At 40.2% G+C, this 23,411-nt stretch overlaps 1 protein-coding gene across 1 annotated transcript in view; it reads right to left on the bottom strand.

Moving 5' to 3' along the window:
* The window catches only part of LOC127434296 (transient receptor potential cation channel subfamily A member 1-like), a 54,446-nt gene that overhangs the window by 7,449 nt on the left and 23,586 nt on the right, over positions 1 to 23,411 (bottom strand). The window contains exons 6-19 of the mRNA XM_051686933.1: positions 22,294 to 22,439; positions 19,979 to 20,115; positions 19,442 to 19,490; positions 17,134 to 17,233; positions 16,871 to 16,971; positions 16,533 to 16,702; positions 15,277 to 15,441; positions 14,192 to 14,306; positions 13,437 to 13,603; positions 12,340 to 12,430; positions 11,862 to 11,921; positions 11,643 to 11,741; positions 11,080 to 11,150; positions 5,839 to 5,992 (exon numbers count right to left, since the gene is read on the bottom strand). Of these exons, the coding sequence (XP_051542893.1) occupies positions 5,839 to 5,992; positions 11,080 to 11,150; positions 11,643 to 11,741; positions 11,862 to 11,921; positions 12,340 to 12,430; positions 13,437 to 13,603; positions 14,192 to 14,306; positions 15,277 to 15,441; positions 16,533 to 16,702; positions 16,871 to 16,971; positions 17,134 to 17,233; positions 19,442 to 19,490; positions 19,979 to 20,115; positions 22,294 to 22,439 (1,625 nt within the window). The remainder of the gene's footprint in view (positions 1 to 5,838; positions 5,993 to 11,079; positions 11,151 to 11,642; positions 11,742 to 11,861; positions 11,922 to 12,339; positions 12,431 to 13,436; positions 13,604 to 14,191; positions 14,307 to 15,276; positions 15,442 to 16,532; positions 16,703 to 16,870; positions 16,972 to 17,133; positions 17,234 to 19,441; positions 19,491 to 19,978; positions 20,116 to 22,293; positions 22,440 to 23,411) is intronic.

Here is a 23,411-nt window from a genome sequence, read left to right as displayed (position 1 = left end):
TCAAAATAGGAAAGGTGCAATGCAAGCAATACACCCGACCGGCCGCCCGGCCTACCTTTTGTTACCCCGTAACACTTGGGTTGAAACCGGTTCTGTGCGTAGGTTGTAGAACCTCGCAAAGTTATTGGGTGTGGCCCAACCCGCTGCTCTGCATATGTCTGCTAGAGAGGCACCCCTTGCCAGTGCCCAGGAGTACACAACACCTCTGGTGGAGTGCGCTTGGACTGCCAAAGGGCACAGAAGGTCATGTGATTGGTAAGCCAGAGAAATGACATCCACAATCCAATGGGACAACCTCTGTTTGGAGACAGCTTTCCCCTTCTGCTGCCCTCCAAAGCAGACAGATAGATGCGCATTGTGCATGTGCAATGAGGCTCACTGGGGGAAACGTGTACTTGCACAGCCCCCGAGGCCAGCTGTGCGCCAAGGCATCCGTGCCGAGGGGAGCCTCGGACAGGGAGTACCAAAGGGACTCTCGAGAGGCAAACAGGTCCACCTGCGCCTCTCTGAATCTCTCCCAAATCTGCTGAACTGCGCGGGGGTGGAGTTTCCACTCTCCACGGAGCATTACCTGCTGTGAGAGCGTGTCCGCTGCATGGTTGAGGACACCTGGGAGGTGAGTGGCTGGCAGAGACTTCAACGTCTGCTGAGAGGCGGCGGGCGAGTTGCGACATGCAACGTGAGTGTACCCCGCCCTGGCGGATTATGTACGCCACAGTTGCTATGTTGTCCACCGGATCAACACGTGCTTGCCCTGAATGAATGGCCGAGCCTCCACAGGGCCAGCAATACTGCCTGCCCGCTGCACACAGCACCCCAGCCCAAATTCGAGGCATCTGTCGTGACCATGACGCGCCTTGAGACCTGCTCTAATGGAACCCCTGCCTGTAGAAATGCCAGGTCTGTCCAAGGACTGAACGTTTGACGGCACCGAGGCTTGATAGTCACGTGCTGGGTGCCGTGGCACCATGCCCACCCTGGGACTCGAGTCTGTAGCCAGTGCTGGAGCGGTCTCATATGCATCAACCCGAGGGGGAGTACCGCCGCCGAGGATGCCATATGCCCCAGGAGCCTCTGAAATTGTTTCACTGGGAAGGTTTTCAGGCAGGCCAGCACTGACTGTGCACACTTGTTCATTAGGCGTGCCATCAGGGTGACCGAGTCCAACTCCATACCAAGAAAAGAGATGCTCTGTGCCGGGGAGAGCTTGCTCTTTTCCCAGCTGACCTGAAGCCCCAGTCGGTCAAGGTGCCGAAGCACAAGGTCCCTGTGCACACACAGTAGATCTCGCGAGTGAGCTAGGATCAGCCAGTCGTCGAGATAATTGAGAATGCGAATGCCCTCTCCCTCAGAGGGGCCAGGGCAGCCTCTGCGACTTTGGAAAAGACACGTGGAGACAGGGACAGATCGAAATGGAGGACCTTGTACTGGTATGCTCATCCCTCAAAGGCAAACCAAAGAAAGGGTCTGTGTCGAGGAAGGATTGATACGTGAAAGTACGCATTCTTCAGGTCGTACAGACGTCAGGATGCGCTTCTGTGTCAACATCTTGAACGGAAGCCTATGTAAGGCTCTGTTCAAGGCACACAGATCTAGGATTGGGTGCAAACCCCCCCCCCCCCCCGGGCACGATAAAATAAGGGCTGTAAAAGCCCTTGTGCAACTCGGCTAAGGGGACGAGTTCTATCGCTCCCTTCACCAGAAGGGTGGTGACCTCCGCCTGAAGGACTGAGGCATCCTTGCCTCGCACAGCGGTGGAGAGGACACCACTGAACCTGGGTGGCCATCTAGCAAACTGGATTGCGTAGCCGAGCCGGATCATTCTGATGAGCCATCGTGACGGGCTGGAAAGCGCTAACCAGGCTTCCAGCCTTTGCGCTAATGGCACCAGGGGGACGATTGGATTTATCACGCCCGGTGTGGGTGGTTCGCGGCAGGTTAGAGCAGACGCCCCACCGGGAGGATCGTCCAGGGGAGGCATGCTGCTCTGTGAGCCTGCAACGGTGACCGGTGGCTGGGGTGGGCGAGCGGCCCCAAAAACCACCGTACTTACCTGTTTGTCGGCTTTCTTTCGACGGAAAACAAGGGAACGCGAGATACAGGCCGGAGGGGCTGAGCATTGGAGAATGACCCAGGGAATGAGGAAACTGCTCTTTTATTGACAATTTGGGTGCCGGAGCCCAGAAGGCATCCGGCAATGTTGGGATACCCACCTTGTGCTGACCCAGGGGCGAGAGTGGGGCCCGTGCGCACACCCTTGGTTTAGAGTCGTCATGAGAGCTGCCTCATACCTGGGTCACCTGTCTCAGGACCGCCTCGAAGCCTGTCCGGGGATCTTGGCGGCTGGCTGGTGGGCAGGCGGTGCCGTCTTCCTGCGGGAGGATCTTCTTCTCAAAGACCGGTGTATGGGCTCTGATGGTGGGGGAGCCGGGGCCGCCACCGCGGGAGGACGGCCCTTGCGAGAGGCAGACGGGGCGTGGGATTTCGGAGGCCTATAAGTGGCCGAGCCGCGCCATGGCAGGATTTGTTTGATGGCCTCTGTCTGCTTCTTACTGTCGAGAACTGGTGGGTAAAATCCTCAACAGTGTCGCCAAAGAGCCCCCCTTGGGAGATGGGCGCATCAAGAAAGCGAACTTTCTCAGCGTCACGCATCTCCGCGAGGTTGAGCCACAGGTGCCGCTCTTGGACCACGAGTGACGAAGAAAACTTACACACCTTGGAAGGGAGTATTGGTTGGTTCCTCCAGGTGGCTGCACCTTGCGGGCATAAATGCACTGCGACGGGGCGCTCTACCTGGGGAAGCTCGAAATATCCCTTAGCCACTCCGCCGTCGAGGGTAGTTAGGGTGGACAAGCCAGCAAAACGTGTATGGGCAAAGAAAAGTAACTTCCACGAAAAGAGGCGGTAGCCTCATCCTGAGATCTACCACCCGAGAGTGGGAGCTCAGAAAATTCATCTGCTTCCAAAAGCAGAAGCCCACCCTCCGATGCTGCAACCAATAACTCATCCTTGTCGTGAGCCCTGAACGAGATATTAAATCCACCCTGAGGCGGACAGCCTACCTCTCTCGTGAACTCTACTGGGCAGAACGAGCATGCTGGGTGCTGGGAGGTCCGCGGGGATTGAGCCGGCGGAAATGCTCCCATATCCACATCCAGATCACCTGCAGCGCTCGCCGACACAGCCGCCTGAGTTTCAACGCAGGACGGACCAGGTCGGGAAGCAGCCGCGGTGGCTCTCTGCTTCACAAAGAAGGAAGAGAGCCACGACCGCAACGTTCTCATGGGCATGTTCTCGCAGTAAGAACATGACCCCTCCACGAAAGCTGCCTCAGCGTGCTGGCAACCCAGCCACTTGAGTCAGATCTCATGGCCATCCGGTGGGGAGAGATAACGTCTAGCCCAGTCGAGTCCTCAGCGTCCGGCATCGCCAATGCGCTCTCCGATGCTGCTATTGAAACCTTATCCATCTCGTGAGCTCCAAAGAGACATTAGGCTGGCACAGAGGCGAGCTGCCTTTCTCATCCCAGAACTGGACCGATGCAAACGAGTGTGCTGGGGAATGGGCGGTCCGTGGGGATTACCCGGTGGAGCCGTACTCATTGGAGCCCCCAAATCGCCTCCAGCGTCAACCGAGCCGGCCTCATACCCGTAGGTAGAAGGCCCGGCACGGGGGGTGGCTGGAGTGGCTTTCCCCCAGAAAAAGGAAAGCCGTGACCGCAACGTTGCTATGGTCATGTTCTCGCAATGAGAACATGAACCATCTGCGAACACTGCCTCAACGTGATTATGGCCCAGGCACGCGAGGCAGCGATCATGGCTGTCAGAGATGGAGAGATATCGACCACACCCAGGAATTACACAAAGACGGAAAGGCATCTTTAAAAAGACGCTGTCCGTCAATGCATGCTCTTTTAGAGGAAAATATACTCTTATTTCTTAGAATATATACTCTATTAGAGGCTGCCGAAGCGCCCAGGGGAGTACTCTGCATTGATCATGCAGAGGGAGAGAAAGCCGCTGAAATGCACTGTACAGCATACGCTTCTTAAAGAGGTGAATGGACCGGCAGCTGTGTGAGAATCAACCGCTCAGCTCTGAAGAAAAAATCTGAATGAGTGGTTGTGAGCCAGCTCCTTTTATACCCGTATGTCCGGGGGAGTGGCATGCAAATTCCACTCGCCAATTCTCATTGGCCTTTTCTCAAAGATCAGAGGTGTTTGGGGCTCCTGAGAGCGACCCCTATTGTCATTACATTGACACAATGTCGTGACTGACAGATAGGGAACGGCCGTACCCAGTAGCACAAAGGAAAAAAGAACATCTTTAAAAAGACGGCAATTGTTTGTGCGAGCTCTTTTAGAGAAAATATACTCTTTTGGAATATACTTTTTTTACACCTGTGGACTCAGCTGCCGAAGCACCCAGGGGAAGCACAACACTCGACCGTGCGAGGGCAACTGTTGATATGTGCCGTAAATTCCAGCAGCAGGAATAAGGTGACGGGACAAACACACACACACACACATGCGCTCGGCTCCGAAGAACAAGTCTGAATGAGTGGTGCACGCCATCTCCTTTTATACCCGTATGTCCGGGGTGGAGAGTGGCATGCAAATTCCACTCGCCAATTCTCATTGGCCTTTTCTCAAAGATCAGAGGTGTTTGGGGCTCCTGAGAGCGACCCCTATTGTCATTACATTGACACAATGTCGTGACTGACAGATAGGGAACGGCCGTACCCAGTAGCACAAAGGAAAAAAGAACATCTTTAAAAAGACGGCAATTGTTTGTGCGAGCTCTTTTAGAGAAAATATACTCTTTTGGAATATACTTTTTTTACACCTGTGGACTCAGCTGCCGAAGCACCCAGGGGAAGCACAACACTCGACCGTGCGAGGGCAACTGTTGATATGTGCCGTAAATTCCAGCAGCAGGAATAAGGTGACGGGACAAACACACACACACACACATGCGCTCGGCTCCGAAGAACAAGTCTGAATGAGTGGTGCACGCCATCTCCTTTTATACCCGTATGTCCGGGGTGGAGAGTGGCATGCAAATTCCACTTGTCAGTTTTCATTGGCCTTTTCTGAATAAAGCAAAGGTGATTGGGGCTCTCAAGCGCGAACCCCTAGTGTCACTATAACGACACAATGTCGAGTGAGTGACAGACAGGAAATGAATGTCATTCAGTCAAAATTACACTTAATAAATTAAGTAATATGACACGTACAAGGTTATAACCAAGAGAATGCAAATGTGAGAGTGATTATAAATGTGATTATGAATGATAGCAAAAATAATTAGCTTGTCAATATATAATAGATTAGGTCAACATGTAAACAAGAACCATGGGTTATTCTGACCCACCACATAGTGACAAATAAGACCTGAGATAGATAATGGCAAAGACATGACATCATCTGTGTGCTTTAAGTAACACCAATCCCTCCCATGTGTTTGACACAGTTAAAGTGTAGTACCACATTTAGAAGCCAGCTGTTGATTAAACTGTCAGATATGCATACCATGACATAAAGTATTTTCAATTCAAAAAGGGTCATGCAATTTTCCTTATTGTTCCTTTCTTTTTAGCATTTATGACATGGTGTGACACGGAAAAGTAATTAAGATTAGTCTGATTGCCATTTAAATTCAACTACACTATTGTCTTTCTCCATTTCCTACTCGCCACTGATAAACATCTCCAGCTGTCATTTGTTCCACGAAACACAGGAATCAGTCTCTACATTGTGTTCACTGAAAGTCTTTTGCACTCTTTCAACACATTTCTTCCCTACAAGACTCCAGAGAGTTTTGAATAGAGGCTGTCTACCTCTCTGAAAGATACAGGCACCATGATGACAGATGTGCCATTGGTGGAAATGTCCTGGCTCGGTCTCAGATTGAGGATGAGGTACGTGAGGGGCAGCAAGCCAAGCAGGTAGACAGCCAGGTTGAGCAAATGAACCTTGCTTCCATATGCCTTCCTGTCAGAGTAAAATGGAACAGAATCAGGATATTCAGTGGTGTGTTTTCAGGTGTTTCTTCACTATGGGCACTTTTGGCCCAGTGGAGTGTAAGAAAATAAACTTTATTACAAACCTACTTTGCACACTCTTACAAATGTATTTTATTTGTTGGCTAACAATGTCCAACAATTTTGTGATGATGCCACAACTGAAGGAGAGTCATAATTTGTGTTCAAATTTGCGATCAGAAATAATTTGTACACCATAAATATTGGTAACACTTTACAATAGACCTTTTTCACAGATTGTGATGACATGTTTCCGCCTTATTTAGCAGCGTAAATCTTGCAAAAATTATAATTTTTTTAAATATTGAGTGTAAATTTATAACATTATGATTTGTGTCATATTACCCTGGAATTAGTTTTAAAAAACGAATAACTACAGCTGCGAGGGGTTTATATTACAGCTGCTGAAAGAGTGACAGTAAATTTGGCAACTTCTCTGATCTGACTGTCTTAATCTACCTCTCTCTATGTTTTCCTCTTCTGGAAAGTCAATGAAACGTAAGATTGGATTTTTTCTTTTGCTCTTCAAGCAAATGGGTAAGTGAAAATAATATTTACTGTTGTCTTCCATTCACCGCTGTAGAAGTTTACCCTGCAAATGTTTAATTCGCGTTCCAAAACCAGGAGTGTGAAAAAGGTTCTCTTCTTCAACAGTAGTTAATGCATTAGGTATGAAAACATGTTGGAAAATGAATTTGTTTTCAGCATTGTAATCTTGGTTAATGTTAATTAATTAAAATGTCCATTCATAATTACTTATGTTTAAAAAAATATTTGTATATTTATAAATTAACACTAAAGGGAAAGTTCACCCAAAAATGAAAATTTTCTCATCATTTACTCATGTATGACTTTCTTTCTTCTGCAGAACACAAAGAAAGATTTTTTGAAGAATATCTCAGCTCTGCTGGGCCATACAATGCAAGTGAAAGGTGGCCAAAACACTGAAGCTCCAAAAAGCACATAAAGGCAGTATAAAATTAAGCCATACAACTCCAGTGGATTAATCCATATCTTCTGAAATTATATGATAGGTGTGGGTGAGACACAGATCAATATTGAAGTCTTTTTTAGTAGATTTTATTTTTTTACAATCAATCTCCACTTTCACATTCTTCTTCTTGTTTTTGGCGATTTGCAATCTTCATGCATATTGCTACCTACTGGGTAGGGAGGATGCTTTATATTAAAAAAAGGACTATTGATCTGTTTCTCACCCACACCTATCATATCACTTAAGAAGACATGGATTTAACCACTGGAGTCATATGGATTACTTTTATGTTGCATTAATTAGCTTTTTGGAGCTACAAAGATTTAACCACCATTCACTTGCACTGTAAGGACTTACAGAGCTGAACATTCTTAAATATTAATTTGTGTTGAGCAGAAGAAAGTCATACACATCTGGGATGGAGAGAATTTTAAATTTTGGGAAAACCATCCCTTTAACCAAAATTAATAAATACTGTACAAGTAATCTTCATTGTTAAACTATTGTTAAAATTAGTTCATGTTAACTATTGTGATAACTGAGTTTAACAAATACAACTTAATTTTAAACTGGTGAAATGGTTTATGATTATTTCAGTATTTGTTTAGATTGTCATAGTTGTTAAAAGAAAGACTATGTCTATGAAAAAAGTATAATAATAATAATAAGAAGAAGAAGAAGAAGAAGATAGCAAAAATAAATGGTGAAGGCATGGTAAAAAGTTTCCAAGACCTTTATATAATAAAAATAAAAAGAATTTTTTTTAGTTTAGTCTGTTAGTTTTTACGAAAAAATAACCCCTAGAAACAACCTTTTATGTAAACTGGTCAAAAACCAAAACTGCTATTTCAACCAGATGCACATAAGTGATATGCATTGCAGTGTCTTATACCTTCACATAGGCCAAGATGATTTGCACGCAGAGGTGGGTAGTAATGCGCTACATTTACTCTGTTACATTTACTTGAGTAACTTTTTGGGGGAAAAAATTACTTTTAGAGTAGGTTTAAAAGTGGGTACTTTTTACTCTCACACAAGTAAATTTCGAATGAAATTGTTTTACTTTTAGTTCTTTACAAAGGGCAGCGTTCCTGTCATTACATTACTGGGTTTAATTTTAGTTAATGTGTAATATATTGAGAGATTATTAAATGGGCTTTTATGAGAGCGAAAGTTCACACAACTGTGCGCGCTATCGCAGACTGTCACTCAAGTCATCTAGGCTGCAGCATCAAGCTCTTCAAAGTGAAACACTTTCTTCACTCTGCACAGTGAAAAAAGAATAGTTTCATCATGCAATGCCTTCATTTAACACCAAGTCAAGCGGATATTTCAAGATTAAAATCACAGCTTCAACTTAAGGCAGCACGTCGAGGTAAGTTTTGGCTCTAATGATAACATGGGCTTTTCTGTGTAATGTGATGGTCATTTTCAGGGTGATAATTTAAATGGGCTCTTATGACATCAGTTTTTAAGTGTACATTTTTAAATCAGTGCAGCAATATATCAGTGCGCTTTGTCCCGCGTCCTGCATGTCATGAGCAGTATTTACGCATTTACCCTGTGCCCTCGTAGGGGTACTGGAAACTATCGCAGCTACTTCGGGCGGATTAACTGTATAAATCCATGTAAACATCCAAGTTAAGTGTAAATGCCTTTTGCTCTGCCATTCACATGATTGACAACTGGAGCAGGAACAGACAGCATTTCTGCGCTTGCACAGTGAGGGGCGCAAGGCACACGTGTGAGAGATATGCAGGCGCAAGGCAATCATATGGTGAAGAGAGTGGCTGTGTCTGAAATCGATCACTCATTTACTATTTCCTATAAATGAGTGCACTATATCTCAGCAGTGAGTGAACGAAATGAGCGAGTGAATTCGGACGCTGACGTATACGCATTGGAGCTCTGGGACTGTCACAGAAACAATGTCACATATGAACATTTAAAATACTTGGGCCTTACTTGTTATTCTTATTAAATAATATATTAATACAATAAATCTTCATTCTGTTTGTCATTTTTAATATATGCCGTATGTTAAAATAAAGAGTAAACACATTTTATCAAATAAAGAGTACATTTTAAAATGTATCTCTATGTTTTGCCTCTATATGTTATTATGTTATTTTAATCAAGTAATGATTTGTCAAAAAGTAATTTAATACATTAAGCATGAAATAAAACATTGCAGGAGTGAAGGAAGCAGTAAACTCCCAGCTGGTACATCTTCCCCGTGGTGGATTGTGGGCAATTAACCATTGTCGAGTGTACATCAAATGAACACTCGAAATAAGAGTGCATTGTGGGTAAGAATGAGTGAACAAAAGTAGGGAACGAGTGGCTCTCTCAGAATTCAGACACTCCTACAAAATGGCGGACACTCGAAATAGTGCACTATGTAGTGGATAGGGGGTGATTTCAGACACAGCGAGTGTTCCGTGGCTGGGGTTGGTGCCCTACGCAGGCTGCGTACTCTGCATTTAGAGAGCGGCAGTACTGCTGTACAGAACTAATGATCTAAATTCTTTAGACACTGAAAACTGTAACTACACTGAAATAAGAATCCACGCAGTATTTTAAAAGCTATGAAATAACGAAAGTAGGCATTAATAAAACATGATCTTGCTTTGGTTTATAATTCAGCATTATATATAATGTCTTTGTGGGACATTTTCATGTTTTCACCGTAATAATTACTAGATGTGATTCCAAACCTCTCTTCTTATTGACAAATTCTTCCAGATCTGCAAGAGCCCTTAAAGGAATAGTTCACCCAAAAATTAAAATTCTCATTATTTACTCACCCTCATGCCATCCCAGATCTGCCAGACTTTCTTTCGTCTGCTGAACTCAAATGAAGATTTTTAGAAGAATTTCTCAGGTCTGTAGGTCCATTCTATGCAAATGAATGGGTGGCAACATTTTAAAGCTAAACAAAATCACATAAATCAGCATAAAAGTAATCCATAAGACTCCAGTGGTTAAATCAATATCTTCAGAAGCGATGTGATAGGTATGGATGAGCAACAGAGAACAGATCAACTTTACATTCTTCTTGTTGTGTTTTTGGTGATTCACATTCTTCAGGGAGAAGAATGTCTAGCAAAAAACAAATATCGATCTGTTTCTCACCCACACCTATCATATCACTTCTGAAGATATGGATTTAACTACTGGAGTCTATGGATTATTTTTATGCTGCCTTTATGTGCTTTTTGGACCATCAATATTTTGGCCTACAGAGCTAAAATATTCTTCTAAATCTTAATTTGTGTTCTGCAGAAAAAAGGAAGTCATGCATATCTGGGATGGCATGAGGGTGAGTAATTGATGAGAGAATTTTCATTTTTGGGTGACCTATACCTTTAAAGTGATAGCTCAGCCATAATTTAATATTCTGTCATCGTTTCCCTACCCTCATGTTGTTCCAAACCCATGTGACCCTTTGTATTATGTGGAACACAAAATATGTTAGACAGAATGTTAGGGACTGACAGTCTTGGTCACCATTCACTTTCAAAATATGGAGAAAAGAAACATTCACTGAAAGTAAATAGTGACTCAGGCAAACATTCTGTCTAATATCTCCTTATTGTGTTGCATGGAAGAAAGAAAGTCATTTGGGTTTGGAACAACATGATGGTGAATGATTACAGAATTTCCATTAATAATAATAATAATTCTGTAATACATGTTAAATGTGTATTATGTAATGGAATATATAGGGGAGTTAACATCCATTATGCCATTTGTGAAAGTAACGAGTTACTCACTACTTGAGTACTCTTTTAATTGGATACTTTCTTACTCTTACTCAAGTAATTATTTATGTTAGTACTTTTACTTCTACTTGAGTAATAATTTATTTTTTTTAAGCAATTGTACTTTTACTTGAGTACAGTTTTTGGCTACTCTACCCACCTCTGTTAGCACGCCTCATTTAAAGTTTTCTATAACATAGTTAATTATTTAATTATGACTAGGACTGTAGTGAAAGTAGGCTCTATATAAAAGAGTTCAGTAGTGCCTCATTAACATACCACTTCATCTCCAGGTATTTTTGGCTCACGGGGTGAGTGAGAAGATCCAGTCGGTTGTACTGCACCATCCCCTAGTGAGACACAAAGATCATGATGATTCAGTCAAACAACATTTTAGGAAGTAAAATGTATCCGATCTTTGTAGAAGTCTTTAAAAATATATATTTTAAAGAAATACAGTATATCAGCAGTGTATTTTACAGTACTTTGCATATTTGTCAAATAAGCAGCTGCTAATATACAGTGTACTGTAAGTAAACATGAGCTACATGGGTTTGTGTAGGTATAGCTTATTTTCTGCAGTTCTTGGGAAACATTTAGTAAAACAAATTCCACACAAACACACACACAAAAAACCACTTTCAGACTATGTTCTGAAACTTTTTAAACTATGACTTTAGAGTCCCCCACCCCACTATTTGCTCTTAAAAATTCTATCTCTTTTGTATTATTTATTAAAACATTGTTTTTCATGTAAGTCTACATTCACACCAGCCTCAGCGGTTTCAGAAAAGATAGATGCCTTACAGGAACATATACTATTATAATTTAAAGGGACTTACATTCAGAGCTGCCAGTGGTTGGAAGTTCATGTTTTTGTCTGTTTTAGCATACTTCTTCAACTGTATGGGAGCCTGAAGCCACTGGAAATCATACTTGATCTGCCGAAACCATTGAAAATTTACCTTTAGTTGAGAGCACATTTAATGAACTTCATTACAGCTTATGCAACTTTTTTGAATGTCCTCAGGTCATTATTAAAGCATTTGTGCATAGCATACATGGTACTCTGGACTGTTGGCATCAAGGTCTGACTCTTGCATACACTGGTCCAGAAGATGCTGTTCAGAAGTGAGAGAGGTTTAAAGGATTAGTTTACCCAAAAATGAAAATTCTGTCATTATTTACTAACCCTCATGTTATTCCAAACCCATAAGACTTTCTTTCTTCTGTAGAGCACAAAAGGAGATGTTAGGCCAAATGTTAGCCTCTGTCACCATTCACTTTCATTGCATCTTATGTCCATACAATGAAAGTGAATGGTGACTGACGCTACCTTTCTGCCTAACATCTTCTTTTGTGTTCAAGAAAGAAAGTCATATGGGTTTGGAAAATCATGAGGGTGAGAATTTTTAACAGATAACAGAATTTTAGAAATAACAGAATTTGTATTTTTGGGTGACCTATCACTTTTACTTTACAGACTCTTATCAATAGTGGCTGTTATATTTTCACAAGGAAGGAAGTTAATAGATAGACCTTGAAAGACTCCGGGAGGAACTCTATGATGTCCATCACAACACAGCAGGAAGTTGAACTAGCTTTAAATGACCTCATTGCCTCAGCACACCTGCAGTGAATTATTAGTTTTGTCAACCACTGAAAAACTCAGAGGAGAGAAACAATATGGTTTTTAAAAAACGTTAGGCCTTTAAAGGGATACTTTACCTAAAAATGAAAAATCTTTCATCATTTACTCACCCTCATAATGTTCCAAAGCCATTTGACTATCTTTCTTCTGTGACACTCAAACAGAGATGTTAGGCAGAATGACAGCTTCAGTCACCATTCACTTTCATTGCACTTTTTTTCCCCTTACAATAAAAGTGAATAGTGACTGAGGCTGTCATTCTGCAAAACATCTCCTTTTGTGTTCCAAGAAACACATATGGGTTTGGAACTAAATAAGGGTGAGAAATTTTTTTGGGTTGAACTATTCCTTCAACTGTGTCTCGAAACAGAACACCAGTGACACAAACAGAATTGCAAAAATAACTGTTTTGAAACAGGTTTCCCCAACACTCAACTTTAATATTTTCTCCTATTGCGCTGTAATATGCAGAGTCAACAATAAGCAAGTCATTTGTAGGCTGATGTACTCTTTTTCCCGAAAAGTGTAAACAATGTCGCCCTGTGGCACAAATAGTGCCCTGTTTGTTTGAGCGTCACGGGTCATGACCAGTCCGACATGACAACATTGGCTCAACCAGTGGCGTGAGTTTGGGGCGGGACTGTTGGTTTGTCAACCAATGGAAGATGTGGGGGTGTTCTGGAAATCTGTTTGAAAAAATGTCATTATATTTCTGTTTTGTGGCGCTAGTGGTATTCTGTGATATTTAAATTTCCAAGCACTGGAATTAAAAATCCTTAATTATTTTAATGTGTTCTTTAATTAGTTCTTTAGAAAATAACTGATAAAACTCTGAAATATGCTCTGGTATTTAATGGCTACATTTATATTTTGTAGTGCCCCCTTTTCCCATAAGTGTTTGGGGTAAGTGTATACCAGCAATACAAGACAATATAAGCTATGTAAACACAAAAGGTAGTTATCTTGAATTTGGATGCCTCCTTACCTCTCGCTTTCGATGGTGGCATTCACTACATCTTTTTTCTCATTGCGCACAGCCTCATGCAGGAAAGAGTTTTCAGCGTTGTTAAGAGTTATATCAGCTCCTCTTTCCAATAACAGGAGAACAGCACCTACATGGCCCGCCTTTGCAGCTATGTGAAGAGCTGTGTTCTGTTAAAACATACGTTGAGTTAAAGTTAAATGGCAGCTCAGTTCAAATTAATAAAAAATTGCATCCATCATCTTTTTTCACTTGCTTCCATGTTTGAATTACACTAAAGTTACAAAACAATGTGAGATTTTATTCTTGAGGGTGTACAGACAATCAGCTTTATAAAATTTTACTCATTAAAGGTGGTGTGATTTTTTTTTTTTTTTCCAATGTTAAAATACTATAATTAAGCCATTTGTTGATTGATTACCCAAAACACTGTAAACACCGTGGCTCTATTAACATTGGCTCAGCCACTGGTGTGGGTTTGGGGCAGCACTATCTGTTTTCTGAACAATGGCAGGTGGCGGTGTTTTAAAACTGTTATTATTTTTACAATTTCATTTGGTGACGTTAATGGCACAGAAGTTATATACTTCACCTTTAACAATACCTTTAGTTATTAACAAATGTGAAATTGAAATTTTTTTGTAGATTATTGTAGTTGTTTTTTTTTGTTGTTTTTTTTATCATTGCTAACTGATTGCATTCCTTATAGTTATTGTGTTCCTTTGTCTATTGTGGTTTAGTATTTTGACACTGCTTACCCCATCCTCATTTGTTCCGTCCAGCAGTTGAACATTGGCTGCCAGCAGGATTTTCATTGTCTGTGTGTATCCCTCAGCCGCAGCGTGATGTAAACAGGACCAGCCTTTGTAATCACTAGAGATTAAAACAGACCTCATGATGAAATGTCCAGCTGAACTCACAGCGTAACCAACTGCTTTTAACAAAGTTGCCTCTTGGCAATATCATGATTTTTATCTTTTAAATTTTTGCAACATAATATTTATTTATTATTATTATATATTTTTTTGCAACATAAACATTTGTCAATTCATTATTTTTAGTAGCTTTTTTTTTTTTTACTACTTTTTGTTAGTATATTGTAGTGTACCTAGCCAGACTGATCTCACTGTGAACACTGTGACACTTGGTCGAAAGTTCTTTAGCTGAAATCGGTCTGTGCTTACTAAAATTTGACCCAGTGCCCCCAGTGGGCAAAGCTGGAAGTGTTGTTAAACAATTGGGCACATGTGAGCTCCAGTTTTTTGGTGAAATGTCCACAGAGTGGCGCCAAAAGTGAGTGGTAAAGCAAGTTGTATTTTTAGTTGTGAAGGATGTAATACACTTAACAGAAATACATATTTCATTAACTCTACACCCTAACCCAAACCCTAAACCTAACTGTCAGTGGAGTAAAAATGCAGCCTCTCAATCGCTCTCATCATTATGTGAATTCGATTACTGAACGCTTAGGCTGCTAGCTCAACACTCTATCAGTAGCGCCATAAGTAAAGGGAAAAAACATTTAATTGAAGACAAAGGATCTGTTGGGAGATAGTGCTTGTCAGGTGATTTCAGGGTACCAGAACATTCAGTCTATTCCCCATGTTGAACTAACTTCTTTTCCAAAAGGGTAACTTGACTGTAGTCGAACTACTACATTATGAGTATCTTGTAACTTGACAATTTTCAAAGTAACTTCCCCAACATTGCAAATTAATTGGGCCTGATTTTACTTAGCTGAATAATAATAAAAAAATTTAAAAAACTGCTTTATAATTATGTGATGATTATTGTGGAAAAAATGCATTTTGCTGTTTTGCTCTCACAGATAGGCATGACCGACCTTTGAAAGAGGGCTCCCCTCCTGAGCAGCAGATCCACGACTTGAGTGTGTCCTCCTCTTGAAGCAAGATGGAGGGGCGTCAGACCTTTTTCATCCCCCTCGTTCAACATCTTGGAGTCTGTTAGGGTCTCCAGCAGCCTGTGGCATGTGTTTATACGCCCATATCTGACAGAGAAATTGGGGAAAACACCCTTTAATAATGACTGGTTCAGTAGAAACTGAGTTTAAGGAGTTAGATGAGGCCAGTGGTTCTCAACTGGTTGGTTTTGCTTCAAAGCCTAGGTTTAACTTAAGGAAAACTTGCGACCCAATAAAGTACAAACATTTAAAAAAAAATTGTTTTATCATACAAAAGTAAACAAAATGTCTTTAAAATCAAAAACTGAAACTGATATTACATATTAATATTTCCATGAACTGCACAGGCACAACAATAGGCCTATGCAAAATTGTTAACATAATATAGGCTGAATAGGAAAATAAAGTGTGGTTTTCAAGTCTAACACATGGAACAAACACTGGGCTAAATATTGTATTAGGTTGCTAAATATGAGGAATGTGCAGCCAATAAATTTATATAAACATATCAATGTGATTTCAGTGCAACTAAAAATGAATAATTCACAGCACAAACACACTGTGGCTGGCACAATTCATCATTGCACTGGTTGCAAGTGAACCTGTATTTAATGAGTTGTAATTTTATTTACCTTCCATAGTTTTGTTCATTGTTTTCAAGGATGAAGGCATGTTGCGCAACCTGTCCATGTTGGCATCTGCCGAATTTGGGTAGCTTACACCAAGTGACAGATTAACTTGTGTGAAAATACAGTAGAGATTGATTTTATGTACAATCTTTGGCATCAGCAAAAAAATAAATAAAAGCATTTCTCTGAGCATTCAAAAGCTGTTAATCCTTTTGCTACCCTAACTATGCACAGTTATATGGTTAGTTGTATTGTATTATTTGCATTTAATATTGCTTTTTATCTGCTGTCCATGACCCAGTCAGAACAGCAACCAATTTCTGGGTTGCGACCCACCAGTTAAGAACCACTGGGTTAGGGAATGTATATTCTATATTCATTTGTTTAAGTGCCTGCAAAATTTTCATAAATGATCATAAGTTTTGATGTACTATTGTAGGTCAAAATTATTACTCACTTAATAAGTCATACTGTATAAGAAAATAAGCACACGGGCTGTTAAAAGATGTCATGCTGATATAGCACTGACGATGTAGCAAAAACTCTCACTCTGCAGCAAAGTGAAGGGCTGATTTCTTCTCTCTCGACTTCTGACCCACACAGATATTGAGACCCAGCATGTTTTTTACTGAGTCATGGATGCCAAGTTTGCAGGCATAGTGCAGAGGAGTGCAGCCTTCTACATCCTCATCAGACAACATCTGCTTCACGGCAGTACTCTGGAGGAGACAATGGGCTGTTATAACTAAATACAGTACATACACATACATTCAAATTTATATATTATATTAGGGTCACTTGGACAGTACTGGCATCCAATTGCTTAGACCTATTGTTGTGCTCTGAATCTGACAAACTGCATGTGACATTTTGACATATTTTCACACCTGTAAGATTGTGTCAGGCAGATTTTTCAGCCCTTTTGTTTGCAGAGTCACAAAGTGGAGGAAGTTGCGCCCTGCTTTGTCTTTGATTTTGAAATCGGCACCTTTTTCAATGCAAGAAATTGTTAAATACACATAAATAATGTGCATGCAAATGATATTGAAGCTGAAATGCCAAACAGAATTGCAAAAGCGCTGAAGACAATGCCAAATTTAAGCACTGGAGTACAATTAGACGCTCTAGCAGAGATATTATCTTATCATACCTTTTGACAGTAAAAATACCACTGTTCTCCATGCACCGCAGCTTGAGCCTAGCAGCAGAGGGGACAGACCTTTACAGTCAATGCAGTCAACTTCTGCTCCCTTTGCCAAGAAAAATGAAACCAAATGACAGTGAATTAGTGGCTGTATTAATATAAATGTAATAAGAGTGTAGCATCTGGACCAATCAGACACACTATTATTCATTATTTAATGAATAATCCAACAGACGTCTCAAGACAGTAACAAGCAAAGGTCCAAGTAGGCCCAAGCAGACTCCGAGGTGTCTGCTCTCCCACTAATCATTATCAGCTCTTACGCCCCCTTTGCTGACACTGGTCCAGCAACTAGTGGACCTCAGAGACATTCCAGGTGGGGGAAGGTAGCCACATGCAAAAGCAAAAGAATGTGGCTGAGAAGAAACTCACTCCATTCCCCCATAGGAAAGACACATAAAGCCCATAAAACAGACTTTTCTTTGTTCATTTATAGACAAACTGTTCTATAAATGAACATGCATATCCTCAGGACATTGTGTGTATGATTATTACTTTCTCGTATAGAGTCTTTTGTACTGTATACTGTTTTGTGCATGCTTTATGACAGAACCACTAGATAATGTTAAATTATTGGTATCATGCTTCCTATCAAGTTAATCCTTGTGTGATGCCCTAAACATTGGAGTATAGCACCCCCTTATAGCATGCATTGTATGCTTGTTATATTAATCAGAGCATAAAAGGGCACAAACTGCTAGCTTACTCCAATCATGCAAATGAGTCAGCTTCCAAACAAAGGAACTTTTCCTGCTGGAAAATTGCACCTTTCTCATTGATCAAGCCAAACTCGAGAGGAGTGACCTCCCTCAGGAGTTAAAGGGCACTGTCGGAGTGACCTCCCTCTCTCTCTCTTTCCTCTCTCTTCCCTCTTCTCTTTCTCCCTGCTGCTCATGGTTGCTGCTCGTGTGGGACCGAAAACACCCGGCCCGACCACGAGGTCGCGGGCTGGCAGGCCTTAACACATCAAGCCATGTGTAACTTCCTCGAACATAACAGAGTCAAACTAACACCGCAAGTTCATCATCATTTCTTCATTCAACATGGAAGAAATTGATTGCAAATTCAACACCATCGACTCAAGGAACCATCAAGACTTTCTCCTGAGACTGCATCCAGGCTCTCTCTCAACAGCCAAGGCATTGCAAGTATCGTACAATTAACTAACTAAACAGAAGTTTAGTATAAGCTGTGAACCCCTTTGTTAACAAAGGTGCTTTGAAGTAAGAAACTGATGGTTCTTTCAGATGGTTAAATGACTCTTGTCATAGCTTCTTTCCCCTGTTCTGTTCCGGTTTCATTCACTTTCACTTATCCATTTCCCATGTATGCGTGATTTGTGTGTATGTGTTTGTTTAGATTAGTTATGTGTTCATGATTTAGTTAAATAAAGCTTTTGTGTACATTCTTGCGAGTTGATTCTGGTCTGCTTGTACATCAACATCAATTTAACGAGTTGATCACAGCTACATGCTAAGAAAGAGTTATTTTTCTGTGGCCACGAAAAATATACTTTCTGAGAGATTGATAGACGATCAATACTGAGTGTTCGCTGGACGAACAGATTAGTTGATTTTAATATTAATTCAGCTACCTCAAGTTAATTCTATTGACTGATCCAAATATTTATAATAAATTATAATGAGTTATGGTTAATTATTCATATTCCCCTTTTAAATATAATTTGATGGTGGTATATTTTGATAAATAATCTCATCCATGTTTTTAAAACATTTCACTTCAAATCTGTACCTAATTATGTGTAATATTATTTTCAATAAGCCAGGAGAATAATATTACTCCAATAAGAGAATTAATCATAATTCCCTTATTAAAGCTAATTCCTTACAATAGAAATTGTGAGTGGATACAACGAGATGTTGTATTACGATGTTAATGGTGGAGAATTTTATTCAGACAAATAATCTAGTTATTTGTCATTTATCTGATTTATAATGGTTGTCGAACGCGACTAATTCCATTATAAATTTCCTTACATAATAATGTAGAATAAGGACAGTTTAATTTAATTCCCAGCTCGCACATACTGTTTCCCTACATATAACGGTGGAGGTACGCGGGCACTTTAACCCATCCCTTGTAAATTTATACTACCAAATTCGCTACAAGAGGATGAGATATTGGGCTGTATAATCAAGCATTTAATTAACTGGCTGATTCTATTGGTGGATATACAGTATAGTTTAAATATTTCAGCCATTCACAAAAGACAAACCTATTGAAACATATTTACCTTTGAAACAAGATATTCAGCCAGCTCGACATGATCAAACAATGTGGCTCTATTAAAAGAGAAAGTAAAGCAAAATACATTTTTAATTGTTGACACATAGAAATCAATAAAATATTGGTAAAATAGGTTCATATTGCAAATTCAGGTTGAATGCTCTCCAAATCGAAAAATTTGATCGCTTTATAAATATTTCACCACATACCGCAGTGCTTTCTTGCACCCTAAATAAGTTACGAGTGAGAGCTGCATGATGTCAGAATTTGTATTTTTGGGAGAACTAACAATTTAAGCAAAGGTGTTCACAATACATTGCAGAAATGCATGCTCTTGATGTGCAATTGAATGTTGAATATCAGCAACACCCCAAATACTGTATTAGTTATGGGGTGTAAAATGCCATTTTCTGCATCTACGTTCCATATTTTCTACCTTCTGCCTTTTTTCCCCCTTTCTTTAATTAGCTCTGAGATTAACCAGAAAGCTAGGTTATGTCAGAATGTCTGCTGGTCAGCAATATGACATCACACTTTGACTGACCTATGTAAGGGGGTCTGATAGGCTCCATCCCTAATGTTGATGATGTCCTCCACACTGTTATAAGAGGAAAGCATGATTTTGACAGCCTCAATGGCGCCCTGAGTGCAGGCAAAGTGGAGGGCTGTGGATCTGTCACACTGCAGAACAATAAAGCCACACACACAGAGAGAGAGAGAGAGAGAGAGAGAGAGAGAGAGAGAGAGAGAGAGAGAAACACTGAGATGGAAGTCAGCTATTAGCTTGACATAAATAGGAGAGGCAGGGTCAGGTAATGTAAGAGAGGACAATCTCTCAGCAGCTTTGTAGCAGTAATACGACCCATTAATAAGAGAGCACCCTGAATTACTCTGGCAATGGACGGAACAGCCAAGCTCAGTTATAGATGCGAGTGACTGCAATTTCTATCAATTTAACCATCTGAAGCTATTACTGAATGCATCAACCCTGCTGCTGTGGACTGATGAGGACAATTGGAGGAGTGCAAGTGTGTTTGTATCTGTAAGAGGGAAGAGTTACAACGGGATCAGAGTCAGGAAATCAAACTGTCTGTTTTATTCACTGCAAGCCATGTTTTCATACGGCTGCATTTCATGAAAAGATGAATCGTTATTAGTTATGGGGCAAAGGGAATGTGTTAGGCAAGGCTCAGCCATATGATATATATGCACTGTATGCAATTTGTGCCATCTCCTTCAGTGTGGCATGCTATACTAAGACAATTTTTCTTATTTATTACTGATTTAATTATTATACATGCAGGGGCGTTTTTGCTTTTTTTTTTTTTTTACCTCATATTAATTCACAGATTCCATGGAATATTTTTTCTTAAAGTTCATTTATCACTGCTAAAATGGTGACCCATTACAGCACCTAAAATATACACTTTCCCTATTGGTTAAATTTTACTTGAAACATTGATGTTGAGGGGGAAAAAAAGTTCATAGACATGTTATTTGTCAACTACCAAAATAACGAATCATTCTGCATTTCCTGGTTACGCATACTGTATATTCCCTTTTTCTCCTATGTTATGATATCCAGTAGATTTGATATTGTTGTCTTTATTTTCTCTTTTAGTAAAGCTATTTATGAGAATAGTAGAAAGTTAGTGACTTGTGTTGTTGGTTCAAATGCTGGATAACATTTATGGTGCAGCCCAAAATCCGACTAGTCTAGACTAGTTAAGACTAGTCAAGAAGACTAGACTAGAGATTAATGTCATGCCTGGGTCGTAACAAACTTTGGGTCATCAAGTCAAGCTGATGGTCAATCGTTTTCATTGTAACAACCATTTTGTAATACTTTAAAAATCAGATATATCTTTTTTTTTCTTTTTTCTTTTTTTTTTTTTTTTTTTTACATTTTTATAGAAGTGGGGATATTAATTCATCCCAGTGAGACGAGTCTTTTGAATCCATTTACCAAAAATATTTGTTCCCACACCACAGCTTACATCTTTGCACCAGTAGTTGCTGACAAATGAGCATCTTATATGTGTTATGGGAATGACTGAATTGTTGATTCAACTGATTTGTTAAAATCACTGAAAAAAACAAGAGTAATTTGTTCATTTAAAAGCACAGATTAATTCACAGATGGGAAAAAGTAGTATGACAAACAGTGTAAAATACAGATTCACATGTTGCGTTCCAGTCAAAGTTGGAGGTGGGAAAGGCCGAGATTAAATTTCCCACTTCCGATCTCAATGTGTTCCAGTCAATCACACGTACAGGACACATGCAGTATGTCAAATATAATGGCTTCCAGATCCTAGCTAGTATGCTATTAAGTTGTAAAATTAACAAGCAAAATAGCTGAAAAGGATTTCCAACTTCGAGAAGTGTTCCAGCCATTATTTGTTTTTAAGCAGGAGGTGGGAAAAGTCAGAGTTATTGTCTGGAAAGCACCAATAGATCATGCTAAATAACAAACCACATCCACAGTATGTTGTATGTTACAAGGTGTTTGCAAATGACAGTAAAAAAAACTGTAAAACTTATAAGACAAGTATTGCACAAGCAAACAAGAAGACAATAAGCAAGCATTGCTCACGTTTATTCACAGTGGAGGATGATTTACGACTAGCTGCATTGGGTATTGAACCACTGACTGCCACGATGTGCTCAAAGAAACAGACTCAACCATAACACTGAATACAGTAAACTAGGGTCTATATATTTTATGAATCGTATGCATACAGTGTGCATAACCGCACGTCATGAAGGTTGAAAACCCCTATTATAAATCACATGTTGTTATTTAGTAATTCATTATATTAATCACATATTATTTATAGCTCTTGAAACAGCAGTTACCTGTTGCTGATCCACTTTTGCTCCTTTAATGATGCAAAGTTTGATCACCTCTGTATTCCCCCCACGTACAGCCAGATGGAGGGGACTGCTTCTGGTCTTATCCAAATAATTAATGTGCACTACGGAGGAAATACCCATCTCCTCTCCTTTATGGTGATGAGAAAGAGAAAGAGGGAGACAAATAGTTCAGCTTCTGTCCCTCTTTCTTAAATAGTTTATAAAGATGAATGGAGGAGTAGACTGTCATGAACAAATACTGTAATTCCTTCACATCACTCTCTTCAGTCACAATGTAAGCATGACTGGTTTGTTTGGGGACCATGCCACACACTTGCAAATAAATCCCATAATGGTAGATGCTGTCAGTCATGTGTGACATGTTTATCCATCTGTCTGATTTGACTATTTAACTCATTTGCATTTAAAGATAAAATCCACTAAAGCATCTGTAAATGTAAGACTGTAATGTACATACAAATTGTGTCATTTGTCTATCAGCCAAAAAGAGCAATTTGAAAAATCCACACATATTTAAGTCTGTAACACATAATTCCAGAACAGAGACCACCCATGCATTTTAAGAGCCTGCCTAAACAGCATAGTGAATGAGCAGAGAGGATTCGTTATAGTGAATACTGTGGATGAAATATAGGGCCATCGTCGAGATAAAACCTTGTGTAAAACACACAAGGTTTTATTAAAATTGCAGAAATGACTTGTGATAATCATCTTATTAAAGCATGAATAAGAATTTGTTAAATTATAATCCAGTCTTTTAGCAAAAGTTTTCCAGCAAAATTTTTTTCGTAAAAATATTGTCATGAAGTTATGTTATAGCTGTATAATTTCCAGTTATTACTGCAAATGAAAAGTCTTTATGTGGTAAGAATCTTTATTTTTACTGCAGTTTGTTGTAGAGAAAACATTGAATGAAAAATCTACAATGAAAATGCTGATAAAAACAAAAAGGAGTGATTTGTAAATTCTATTCATCCGTGCTATATTGAAAGCACTACAACAACACATTATTTGATGTTTGACCTTTAAAGTTTTTGTTTTATTTTATTTTAATATTTACTCATTTCAAATCAGACTGGGACAGTCGAGTGTTTACCACA

The sequence above is a fragment of the Myxocyprinus asiaticus genome, chromosome 44, assembly GCF_019703515.2.
Source record: "Myxocyprinus asiaticus isolate MX2 ecotype Aquarium Trade chromosome 44, UBuf_Myxa_2, whole genome shotgun sequence".
Classification (NCBI taxonomy): Eukaryota; Metazoa; Chordata; class Actinopteri; order Cypriniformes; family Catostomidae; genus Myxocyprinus; species Myxocyprinus asiaticus.
The sequence above is the reverse complement of the archived record's forward strand: the minus strand, read 5'-3'. Positions and strand labels throughout refer to the sequence as shown.